The sequence below is a fragment of the Melanerpes formicivorus genome, unplaced genomic scaffold (genome assembly GCF_026170545.1).
Source record: "Melanerpes formicivorus ecotype bairdi unplaced genomic scaffold, bMelFor1.0.p_v2 SCAF_8, whole genome shotgun sequence".
Classification (NCBI taxonomy): Eukaryota; Metazoa; Chordata; class Aves; order Piciformes; family Picidae; genus Melanerpes; species Melanerpes formicivorus.
In genome coordinates, this window is record NW_027142360.1 from 6,347,099 (window position 1) to 6,360,329 (window position 13,231).

The 13,231-nt window shown below is 41.8% G+C and overlaps 1 protein-coding gene across 3 annotated transcripts in view; it reads left to right on the top strand.

Moving 5' to 3' along the window:
- The first annotated feature begins 2,115 nt into the window (after window positions 1-2,115).
- The window catches only part of PIK3C2G (phosphatidylinositol-4-phosphate 3-kinase catalytic subunit type 2 gamma), a 240,616-nt gene continuing 229,500 nt past the window's right edge, over window positions 2,116-13,231 (top strand). For all 3 annotated transcript variants that reach the window (XM_068141892.1, XM_068141893.1, XM_068141894.1), the window contains exons 1-3: window positions 2,116-2,571; window positions 5,969-6,697; window positions 12,809-12,891. In XM_068141892.1, the coding sequence (XP_067997993.1) occupies window positions 6,062-6,697; window positions 12,809-12,891 (719 nt within the window). In that variant the 5' untranslated portion in view covers window positions 2,116-2,571; window positions 5,969-6,061. The remainder of the gene's footprint in view (window positions 2,572-5,968; window positions 6,698-12,808; window positions 12,892-13,231) is intronic.

The following is a 13,231-nucleotide window of genomic DNA, read 5'->3' on the forward strand; positions in this document are numbered from 1 at the left end:
ACTCAAAATAGATGATTCTTTAACCTGAGTGAGATGTGTGCTCCTGCCGGATGGTGGAGCAGTGAGAGTATCTAACAGAAGGGAGGCAGTCAGCCCAGTGAATATCCAGTTTTCTTTGTCTCTAGAGACTTTGTCCCACATGCCAGCAAAAGAGGAGGAGACAATTGTTGGTAGTTCTAGGAGTGAGGTAGGTAGTGACTCAGCAGTTTTCTGCCTGCTGCCCTGATCAGAAACAGAAAGCAGTGCAGTGTCCACCTTAAAAGCCTAACAGAATCCTGAAAATGTGCAGTTTCCCAAGTGAAACCTTCATCACCTTCTCCTAACTCATGTCATAGTGTGTGCATAGCTTTCTGTGTTTGCTTGGAATATGTACTCTTTCCCTTCATGTTTCCTTTTGTTTGTGTTGGTTTTTTTCCCCTGTAGATTCTCCACCTTTTAGTGTCCAGTCACAATGCCACAAAAATCTGAAATGGCAGCTCCTAAAATTGGTGTGTTCTCTCTCAGCATCACTTCACAGTCATCACTAGTAAATTATACAGTACAGCACAAATGCTACCAAATACTTTGTGGAGCCACTTGGCATTTTGAGAATTGGAGAATATATAAGGGAAAATTAATCCCCTTTCACCAAATGAAGTAAGATTTGTCCTTGCCTTTTAGAGAGATACTATACTTTATAGGGCAAAGTTTTTCCCTGCAATGCTTTATCAAAATATTTCTCCATTCAGTTAATCACACACAAGATATCTGAGATTAATTATTAACTTTAAATGCTTTATCCTAGTCTGTTCTATCTCATTGCATGGCTTTTTGTGGCTGAGATATTGTTTTGTTGTTACTGACTCACCCTGTATTTCTGAGGACATTTTCCTGTCTGTAACAATATTGGAGTAGACTAGGATTGGGATTTCAAGTGACTTCTGAATAGCCACTTCAGGGGAGAGATGTATACCTTTTTAAGGAATGGTATGAAGCATGAAGGCAGATGGTCCCTCGGGGAACTCCTTCTGTGTTGTGCCTGGAGCAGCCTCTGCTGCTCCCTTTTATGGAGGGTCTTGGGCTTCTTGAGATCTAGGAAGATGTTTGTGACCAGTGCTGTGTTTACTCCAGCTCTTTAGCAGGCCCTTTATGGAGGAGCAAGGCTTCACTGTTCTTTAGGAAATATCCTAATGTAAGGGGGAAGTTCTTCCTCCATTAGAGTATCCTGGATTTGCATACTGAGCAGCTGAAGCCAGAGGTTCTGCAAGGTTTGTGTGCACAGGATCACAGGATGTTAGGAATTGGAAGGGACCTATCAAGGTCATCAAGTCCAACCCCCCCTGCCAGAGCATGACCATAGAATCTGGCATAGGTCACACAGGAACACATCCAGATGAGTCTTGAAAGTCTCCAGAGATTTCACAACTTCCCTGGGCAGCCTGTTCCAGTGCTCTGTGACTCACACAGTGAAGGCGTTCCTCCTCATGTTGAGGTAGGACCTCCTGTGCTGTAGTTTATATCCATTGCCACTTGTCCTATCACAGGGTGCAATGGAGAAGAGCCTGTCTCCTCCCTCTTGACATTCAGCCCTCAGATATTTATGAACATTTATTAAATCCCCTCTGTCTTCTCTTCTCCAGACTCTCCTCATGGGGCAGTGCTCCAGTCCCTTAGTCATCCTGGTAGCTCTCCATTGGACTCTCTCAAGCAGATCCCTGTCCCTCTTGAACTGGGGAGCCCAGAACTGGAGTCAATATTCTAGGTGGGAGCCTCACTAGGGCAGAGTAGAGGAGGAGGAGAACCTCCTTCAATCTGCTGGACACACTCTTAATGCACCCCAGGACCCCATTGGCCTTGGCCACAAGGGCACATTGTTGAACCATGGATAATTTCTTATCCACCAGGACTCCCAGGTCCTTCTCTGCTGTGCTGCCCCCCCACAGATCCCCTCCTAACCTATACTGGTGCAGTTTATTATTCCTTCCCAGACGCAGGACTCTGCACTTATCCTTGTTGAACCTCATTGGGTTCCTCTCTGCCCAGATTCCAGTCCGTCCAGGTCTTGCACAAGTCCCCATTGCAAGAAGATCTAGGAGCTGCTTTCAAAGCACACACCACCAGTGCAGATTGATGGAAGCTGCATGAAGATGATGTAGACCAAAAGTTCTGAATCTTATTTTCTTGTGCAGAAGTCTTTCTGAGAGTCAATCCTTTTCCTTAGAGGCAATCATTCCCTGTCTTGTTAAATCATGTTTGACACTTGCACTGGAAGCGTGAGATCATCTGCCACCATGTATAGGGGGAGGAAAAGAAAATAGAAAATAAAAGAAACAAAAGAAAAAAGGGAGGTTAGATTCCCAATCTGAGAAGGAGGACAGATAAGGTGTTTTATTGTTAGTGCTCTTTGAAATTTCCCTGAAGGAAGACATGGGAAGGAGTCATTACTGCAGTAAACCGGTTGAACAGGAAGGAATGCTTCTGTCGAGAAAGTTACACTCCCTTAATACTGAAAGCACATAGGTCATCTAAATGCGTCCGTGAGCAGGAAGACTTAGGAGACTGTGTATTCTTCTAACAAATTATGTGTTTCAGGTAAGAGGTTGCGGCAAATACTCTTACTGCTTAGCAAGTGGTCCAATCATTTCCTTCTGAGTTCCCATAACATGGGAAAATTGAGCCCACGGTGCACCAAGCTTTTATACTAGAATGCCTGTATATGCTGAGCTAAGGTAAGCGTTTTCGTGTGCTTGGATGACAACCACGGCGTTGTGAGCACTGTGTGATCCTCTCAGATCTTTTGATTTGTAGAGAATAGTTTACAGTATTTGCTGGGTTCTCCCCTAAACCCCTCAATCCCCAAGCTGCGTGGTTATGTGAAAACACAGCTCTCTTTTGAAAGGGAATAGCTGCAACATAAAAAAAACCCCAAACCCTTCAAAATGTAAATTCAGAATCCACAAGGCAAAAGCTTTACTTTTTTATTTTTTAAAGCATTATGGATTTTGCCTGATGAGTGATTTTTTAATTATTATTTTCAATTTTATTTTAAGTTCAGTGTATCAATGCATCTTATTCAAATGGACTAAGAACAGCTGGCAAAGAGCCAAATCCTTTCCTGCATGTCTTATGCTGTTTTGAAACAAGAGTTGACCCAAACACGAAGCGCAGTCTTACTAACCAAGCTAGCTGGTAAGACTTAAAGCACTAACATCTACAGCATGGCATGCTGGGTTTCCAGTCAAAATTGTTAGTTTTAAATGCAAGCTGATATAAAAGACACACAGTGCAACAAACAGTGTTGTACAAGTGGCTGCTCTCTGCCAGGCCCTTCCTTTGCTGGCATTCAGCTTGTCAGAGGGAGCCCACTTCACTGGGCAGACTTCATGTACAACTACCTGAAGGGTGGTTGTACCCAGGAAGGGGTTGGTCTCTTCTCCCAGGCAATCAGCACCAGAACAAGAGGACACAGTCTCAAGCTGCACCAGGGGAAATTTAGGCTGGAGGTGAGGAGAAAGTTCTTCACAGAGAGAGTTGTTAGCCATTGGAATGGGTTGCCCAGGGAGGTGGTGGAGTCACCATCCCTGGAGGTGTTCAGGAGTGGATTGGATGTGGTACTTGGTGCCATGGTCTAGTAGTCATGAGGTCTGTGGTGAAGGGTTGGACTTGATGATCTCTGAGGTCTTTTCCAACCTTGTTGATTCTATGATGATTCTATGACTTCTGTTAATCACATGGACTTCCCAGCCCATTAAGGAGAGCAGGGGAGCAGAAGGCACGGACCATCTAAATTGCATGCTTTTAAAGGTCTCTAGGAAAGCAATGCTTCTGAACATCATGGAGAGTTCCAGTTTCCAAGAAAAAAAACCAACAAATTAGTTACCTTTTCTCATTTAATGGATATAATTTTTTTTTCTTGTTTTCCTTATTGACCTGATGTAGAAGTGAGAAACAGGGGAAGATGTTTATTATTATGGGTATCACATACAGAATCACCAAGGTTGGAAGAGACCTCAAAGATCATCAAGTGCAACCCATCACCCCAGATCCTATGACTAAACCATGGCACCAAGTGCTACGTCCAATCCCCTCTTGAACACCTCCAGGGACGGTGACTCCACCACCTCCCTGGGCAGCACATTCCAATGGTGAACGACTCTCTCAGTGAAGAACTTTCCCCTCACCTCGAGCCTAAACTTCCCCTGGCACAGCTTGAGACTGTGCCCTCTTGTTCTGGTGCTGGTTGCCTGGGAGAAGAGGCCAACCCCCTCTTGGCTACAACCACCCTTTGTGGCTGTAGAGAGCAATAAGGTCTCCCCTGAGCCTCCCCTTCTCCAGGCTAAACAATCCCAGCTCCCTCAGCCTCTCCTCATAGGGCTGTGCTCGAGGCCTCTCCCCAGCCTCGTTGCCCTTCTCTGGACACTTTCAAGTGTCTCAATGTCCTTCTTAAACTGAGGGGCCCAGAACTGTTATTATTTATTATTTAAAAATATTCTTATTGCTATGCTTATTTATTTTTTCTGAAACAAAAAAGGGGTGGGCCAACCTTAAAAATGTGAAGTTCAGGCTTTGCATTAGTAGAACAGTGCAGAGACTGTAATCGAAGTTGGTGCTTAGATGACCATCCAAAGTGGCATGCATCATTTTGGTTATCTGACTTAGTGTAACTTCATAAATGCTTTTGATGTTCAACATGGTTAAAGAAACCAAAGCCCTAAACATGTGGAATCACTAAATTGAGTGCTTGAAAGAATAGCTCAGCCTCTAACTTGGAGATTTCATTTCAGCCTATTTAACTTTTCATTTTGTTTCTCATTCCTCACTGTGGGTGAAAGAAGCCTGTGTCACCTAGATTTTGACTTCAAATGAAACAAAAATATATCAAGTGGTGATGAATACCTTCTGCTGTAATATAGCTTTTCATTGCAAGGCTCTATTATCTAGACTCATATAGTATAGATCTTGGGAACACGTTGGAAAAGCTATTTGTGGAGGTAAGCTTTAGCAATTTCTGAGCAGTCTTTTTATCTTGGTATTTTTTTTCTTTTCTGCTACAGAGTACTTTTTTATTGAATTATTAAATCAGATGTTTCTGGGTTTTGTATTTATATATTTTATTTTTTCTAAATGAAGTGCCCAGCACAACTGTGTGTTTTATTGTGCTGTTGCTCTTCTGTGTCATTGGTGTTTTTTGGGCTACATCTGCACTGGTAAAATGAAACAGGCCAAGGCCTTGAGGGCAAGTGGCCCAGAATAGATTCCAGTTTTAGAACTGAACTCTCTTCCTAAAATAGATATTCTCATGTCTACTGTCAGCAGTCTCCAACAGATGCTGCCCATCTGAACCATAGGACTACTTGGCATGTGCCATAATCAGGAGGTTTGCTAGTAAAAGCATGAACGATGGTGATCTGCAGAAGCACAGGCTCTTTCTTGCTAACTTACTAACAAAGATATAACCTCAGGCTTTGAAAATATATGCTTTTAACAACAAAGAAACAAAAAAAGGCTGAAATAGATGTTCTTAGACTTAACTTTTTTTTTGGTTTTGGTCTTATTACAAGCAGATAAAAAGTGATGTAATACAAAGAACAAATAAAAGAGGAAGATGTGAATGAAACTACCATTAAAGCAACTATTAATATGCAGCTTTCTTGTCTACTTGGTTTTGATTCCTGTATTAAGTGTGCTATACCAGTGTAAAATAATGGAAATAATGTAAAGATTCTCTTTAGCATTTAGATCAATTGTTTCAGCCATCCAGCTACTGCTGCTTAGGAGTCCAGAATAACAGTGCCAATGATATATTATTATTGCAATAATAATAAATATACCGTGAAATAAGGATCAGATAAAAGAATATTGAAGCTCCAGGTTAAGAAAATATTTCCATTCTGTGGTGAAAGCTCTAAAGCAAGAAAGGACCAAAGTGTATAGCTTAGTTCATGCTGGATATTTTTGGGTTTAACTTTTGTCCTGTGCTTCATTTCAGTGAGCATGTAGCTCCAGTTCTGAACATCACTCAACCTTGGAACTATTGTGAGGCTGCTTTGAGGATTATTAAGAGTGAAGAGAAGAATCAGGCATGGCATACTTTGGGAAGGTGCCCTTCTTATATAATGAGTTTTGTGAAGGACAGGCTGTGGACCAAACATTTTACCCAATGTACCCTTCTGGTTCTGCTGGAGACATCTGTTTAGGATTTGATCGAATAGTTGATGAAGTCAACAATGAATTTCATTTCTATGGTTCATCACATTCCCACCATCATGAAGACACCTTTTTCTCATCAGATGTATTTGGTCTGAGTGTGCCTGACCATCAGTTTTCTTGTCAGCCTCTAGTTGCTTATGGTGAACTTTATCCTGGAAATCCTCCCGTCTCTCATTGGCAACAAGGAACAACATCACCAACAGTTGGCTTCAGATCTTCTTTACTATATGATTACAGAAACTTCTCTCTGGCATACCCCAACCCCTACAGTCAAGAAAGAGTGAATACAAGTGTGTTTGACTCAGATGTGGAAAGAGGCAGCACAAATCAGAGCTTCCAGATAGGCTTTGACAATATTGATGCTCAGAGTCCAGTTTTCTCAGACAACTATCCCTTTGGACGAGAAGTGAGACATGAAAGTGGAAATGGGGGAGATTGCTTAACTGATGCTTCCAGAAGATGGAATGTAGGACCTACCTGGCCCAGCAGCTCTGGCCTTGACACAGAGGTATTTCAATTTTCTCATACTAATGTTGCTTAAAGTCTTGTGTCCTTGCACTTTGTGTATTCACTCACACTGATGCAATCTGATTTAAAGACCTTATGGAAAATAAACATCTATGCCTTTGGCAGAGCAAAAGATTTTGCTCCTGTAGAGAGTTTTTGTCATGTGTCTTATGTGTCTAGTCAGTGTGGTGGTGTTAGGCCATAGGCTGGACTTGATGACCTCAGAGGTCTATTCCAGCCTCAATAATCCTGTGATTATGTGATTCAGCTGGCCAAAAACAACTATGAGACTTCATATTCCTTTCTTAGTTGGTCTTTACTTCCAAAGATGCAGATGCAAGGAAATGTTAGGTGTATTTTTCAATAACTGTACAACTCGATTTCTTGGAATTTCCCATGCTGTCTTTCTACCCTTAAAAGGAGAATGCCCTCAAACAAACAGTACATGACTAGTTAAGAGGGTTTTGTGCAGTATGAAAGCCTCTGAGCATCCTCTTCTTTTGGCTCTAATATGAGAAGAGAACCCAGCAGACCATAAAAATCAGCTTTAGAAGGGAAGATTAATACTCTGGCTAGCTAATGAAGATTTTGTACTGATAGTATCTGTATCCTACCTGTTTGGGCTAAATTATACTTAAAATGTCAATGCATTTCTGCAACCTATCTGTTAAAAAAGGATATAATAGGGGCAGTTCCTCACCCAGTATAAAATGAAGTATAAAATGAAGTGCCTTCATTGACTAATGAAATCTTGCCATTTCTCACCAGAAGAGAACCTAGATTATGGTCTAGAATGCTCCAGTAGTCTCATTTTGTGGCTCATTGAACCATAAAACTACCACTGGGGGATAAGTACAGAAATGTAGAGTAAGATGTGTTTGAAATAGATATGGTAACTGATCTTTATGGTCGGATAAGAAACCTGTGATATGTGATTCAACAGAACAATACATTATGCTGAATCTGTTTTCCTGTGGAGTGAGATTGTCTGACATATCCTGATCCTGAAAGATGAAATGTAGCATGCCTTGCTTTCACCTTGTTTTGCATGCACTTAAATATGCATGTATAATGTTTTCTAAATATAGATATCTCTATTAGAATGGTTGAAGCCAGATCCCATGACACACACTGTCTTTAGCTGTCTTTTTGAAGTAAATACTTTCTTTATTCCCTCCTTCCATCATGTGTTCATTACTCCATTTGTGGGTTGCTGTTTTCAGTAAGGCTTATGAGGCTCCAGTGTCTTATGAGGCTCCAATGACTGCCTCTGATGTTGTCTCTCTCCTCATTTTCTTTCAAAATCCTGACATAGAGAAGAAAAAAGAAAATGATAAATCCTCCCTTTTGTCTAGCCCTTGTTAGCATTCTGAATCATTATAGGAGTCCTGAAATAGCCTACAGGATACCTCTGCACTATGAATATTAAAAGACAGTTTAGGTTCACCTTCAGCTCTTAACTGCTAATGATCACAGTATCATAAAGCAAAAGGGAAGAGACACCTGACTCACTGACTTGTTTCTATGTCTGTCAATAGGGACAACTATAGAAGTAAACATATGAAGTCTCCAATGGATAGAGAGATGAGAAGGGCAAAATATATCCCTGGACAAGAACTCTAAGACTCCACATTCTGGAAGTTCAGTGAGAGGGGAAAGAATGTGTATGTGGAGAGACAAAAAGCTGTTGTTTTTTTACTTATGATAGGAAAACTAAAGCATTCCAACAACATGATGAAAAGAACAAGCCTTCTCAGGAGAAAAGCAGAAAAATAGTGTGATACAAACAAGCAGGAGGAGATTAAATGATGATATGAGAAAAGAGGTGTAAAGGAAGCAGGCAAATAAGAACAGGCACAAATGCTTCTGTGACAGAGGAGAGAATTATAGGGGAGGGAAGAGAATAAATGAGTGAATCAAGGGCAACTATAATCAAATATGTGGGAGGATTTTGATTAAGTCAGGGAAGTATTTGAGATGTTTAGCTAGAAGAGGAAGAAATGGGAGAGAGGAGAGAATTGATTTGTAGCAGAAAAATCAGTGTGATCCCAGGAATTCCTTCAGGGAGTAGCAACCACGTTAGAATAGAGTGAGGGCACCAAGGCAAGGAGCCAGGAACTGAATCTTGAGGTGATAAATAAAGGGAAGATAAGAGTGAAAGAAAGTTGAGAGAAGGAAGAGTAAAAAAAGCCTGTGAACAAGTAACCCATTGCTGCTCAGCTGCAACTTTTAGAAACGATAAAAAGAGCTGTGGGGTGACATTGCTGATGCCAAGAAGACCATCCAAATAATTGGAGAAGTGGAGCACCACAGCAAAAGAAAGAGAACAAACACAAGTTAGATTGGTGAGGTCCAGAATGAGTAAATGATGCATTTGAGTAGCAGGAGATGAGAACTAAGACTAAAGACAAAGTGAAATGGAAAGGATGCTGAAACAATATTCACACTGCTGAAATCATAGTAGTAGTATCATAGTAGTATCATTCAGAGTTGGAAGGGACCACAAGGATCATCTAATTCCAACCCCCCTACAATGGGCAGGGACACCCCACACTAGATCAGGCTGGACAGAGCCTCATCCAGCCTGCTCTTAAACACCTCCAGGGACAGGGCCGCAACCACCTCCCTGGATAACCCATTCCAGGGTTTTACCACTCTCATGTTGAAGAACCTCCTCCTCACATCTAGCCTGAATCTCCCCACCTCCAGCTTCATTCCATTCCCCCTAGTCCTATCACTACCTGATATCCTGAGAAGTCCTTCCCCAGCCTTCCTGTAGGCCCCCTTCAGATACTGGAAGGCCACAATGAGGTCACCTGGGAGCCTTCTCTTCTCCAGACTGAACAGCCCCAACTCCTTCAGTCTGTCATACTTTCATTCTGATCCTTAGCTCTTGGATGCATTGGTATGGCCCTATGAATGCATACTAATTAAAATATGTCCAGTGTAATAAAAGAAACTTTCATTTTCTCTGGCCTTGTCCTCACCAAGTCAGATGTTCAAAGCTATTGTAGCAACTGCCTTCATAAAATCCCTGTGGGAAGAAAAATAAATTTATTTTCTCCATATTATAGAGAAAATTGAGATACAGCCTCAAAAGCATCCAGTAGATTTGTGTTCTCTGCCTATGATGTTTAGAATGTAATGCTTTCAGAATAACTAACAAGACTGGCTTCTTCACCCGAGCTAAATCATCACACCAAACTTCATGATTTCAGTTTGGATGCTCCAGAAATTAGAGTTTTGTAGCTTGTCTTCATAGTTGGGAAGGATAGTTCAAATGACTTGATTAGACTAGTGTGAGACATTTGTGGATGTGAAAAGAGTTATTCCAGTTGTCCATGGACGCACTCTGTTACTTCATCCCAGCTGATATTAGTTCTCTCCATATGCAATTCTCTCTCATTCACTGCACACTTCCAGGCATTTACAATGAGTGGAGACTGAAGACCTATAGAAAAATACTATTGTAAAATCATGTGTTTAGTATTTTGCCTTTATATGCAATAGAAAGAAAATAAAGTTTCTAGATATCTGAAGAGAGATATAACAAAATTAAATCCCTCATCCATATGTTTCATCAGTTGAATTGGAACTATAAATATCTATCACACACACCAGAAGGAATTTGGGTTAGCAATGGTATATTCATTCCCTCTCTGTAGGCTATTTGTTTGCCATTAGGATTCACTCAGAAACACTACCAACAAAGGTGCAGAAAGGCAGAGGGCTCCTTTGTTAGCTCTGTTTCCTGCAGGACAGGTATGGATTCCAGTTTTGTCTGCCAAGCTCCTTGTCGCCATCCTTTAGTAATTATGTAATCACATTCTCCTTCAAGCTATGAACTTAAAGATCTATACCTGTGTTCTTGTGACTAATCCAATCTTCACCCTCTCCTTGTGTGATTCCTTTCCATTCCTTCTTCCTCAGTTTCCAGCTGCAGTTTTGCTCATGTTCAGTGTCGTGGCCCAGCCTCTCTTCTTGCCTATGACCTAGTTTTCTTAGCTTTTCATTTATCCATGCTCTCTCTTTATCCATGCACTTTTTTCCAGGGCACTGTTACCTGCTTTTTAAAGACAGGACTGTAGGTGGAAAAGGACCCTTTTGGCGTTGCTGAAAGCCTTCCCTGCTGTGGGAGGCTCCATCCACTGGTCCCATAGGGTAGTTTTAAGCTGTTGCCATGCAGGGCTTGGGTATTATTTTTTAATCTCTGTAGAGTCTCTGCCAGTCTTCTGTTCCTCGAGCTGGCTGCTCACCTAGTCCTGCAGCTCCTTCACTAGCAGTTTAGTCTTCAATACCCCAGCCAGAGCACACTTCCCACCAGTGAGGTCACTGCTGTCCCCAGTCCTAGGGAGGGGCATGAGACAAGCCCTGCAGCCAAAGACCTGGGCTGCAGCATCCCTGCTCTGGAACTCTGTGTGAGTTAATGTCTCGGCTGTCCACGAGGGACAGGTTCCTAATGCATGTGCTACTGTGAGTGATGAAAGTGCTGCATACAATGATGGTATCTATAAAAGGTTTGCAATTTCTGAGCTTTCAATTCTGCCATTGTGATCTCCCCACTAGCCAGCTCCCTACAGATCTTTCATCTTTTATACTCATCCCATCTTTTAAACTGTAACTAAAATTTCCCAGCCTGCATCTTTAAAGATGTATTGTGCTTCCTTGTCCAGGGAAAAAAAAAAACCACCAAAAAGTCTTAAATTCAGGTTGTTATTTATTATTATTTTTAATACATTTCTAGAAATATATAGATACACAATTTTTTAATTAAAAAATAGACCTTTCACCACATTTCATTAGCCTTATATATGTCTCTATGAACAACAGGAGAATGGGCTGGCAAATATAATAGTCATAGAATCATAGAATCAACAAAGTTGGAAAAGACCTCAGAGATCATCAAGGCCAACCTGCCACCCAACACCTCATGACTAGCTAAACCATGGCTTCAAGTGCCACATCCAATCCTTCTTTGAACACCTCCAGGGATGGTGACTCTGCCACCTCCCTGGGCAGCCCATTATAATGGCAAATTACTCTCTCTATGAAGAACTTTCTCCTCACCTCCAGCCTAAACTTCCCCTGGTGCAGCTTGAGACTGTGTCCTCTTGTTCTGTCACATATTGCCTGGGAGAAGAGACCAACCCCCTCCTGTCTACAACCTTGCTTCAGGTAGTTGTATGCAGGAAGAAGGTCTCCTCTGAGCCTCCTCTTCTCCAGGCTAAACAACCCCAGCTCCCTCAGCCTCTCCTCATAGGGCTGTGCTTGAGACCTCTCCCCAGCCTCATTGCCCTTCTCTGGACATGTTCCAGCATCTCAATGTCCTTCTTAAATTGAGGGGCCCAGAACTGGACACAGGACTCAAGGTGTGGCCTAACCAGTGCTGAGTACAGGGCAGAATGACTTCCCTGCTCCTTCTGGCCATGCTATTTCTGGCACAGTCCAGGATGCATTAAGCTCTTTCCTGGAGGTAATATTCTAATTGAAGGGTACACTAGGCAATGGGCAGGGATGTGTTTTGACCTAAAATAATGGCTCAGACTTGTGCTTTCCAACTTTAGAGAAAATATTTGAGGGATTTTTCATGGTCATCAGAATGCACTTGCTGTTGCCTGCTTTGGGAACCTTCCTGACAGGTTTATGGAGTTTGAAGCAATCCTGAACATCCTTCCAGGGCAGAAAAAGAGTAAAAATAAAGGTTAAAACTCACTGCAGCATAAGTTTCTTTTTTTCTTTTCCCCACTTCTTGCCTTTGTTAACTAAACATACATCTTCTACATTTGGAAGTATCTGTGCTCTGACAGTAGGTGAATTTTGAAAGCTTTGTCTGGAATTCCTTATATTCTGCACAGAGGGGAAAAAATAATTGTTCAATCCAAGGTAGCTGATGCTTTGTAAGTCTGTGTTTTTTTCTCTGAAAGCATTTAGAGTGCAGTCAAAATGGGGCTATTTGTGCTTATTTGGAGCTCTATCAAGTTAGGGTAAGAATGATCAGGTATGAAAGGTAGTTCTCATGGAGCCAAAGGCGTAGCTAGCCTTACATTCCTCCTGCTTCTGTGACCTGAATAACTAATATCTGTTTCTTCTGGTGTCCTTTTGAAATTTTTAGGCTGCAGGTTGGTCAATCCAGCTGGTTGAAGCAAATCAAGGAAGTAATGAGAACACAGTTGCTTTTTGCAATGTGGTGGAAAAGTAAGTAAAGGAAAATCTTTTGTTCAACCAACTATGACATTTCACTTCTGAATTAGATTGGTTATCCCTGTGTGTTAGTTCTGGCTGAGATAATTTTCCCCATAGCAGCCCTCAGAATGTTGTGCTTGGTAGTGGTATCTAGAAAGGTATTGGTGACACATCAGTGTCTTGGCTTGCACTGAGCATTGTTCACACAACATAAAGGCTGTCTCCTCATTTCCACCCTCACCAGCAGACTGAAGGTGAGCAAGTTCTTGGGAGGCAACACAGTCTGAACAGCTGACTAATCTTACCAAAGGGATATTCTGCACCATATGATATCTGCTCAGCAATAAAAGCT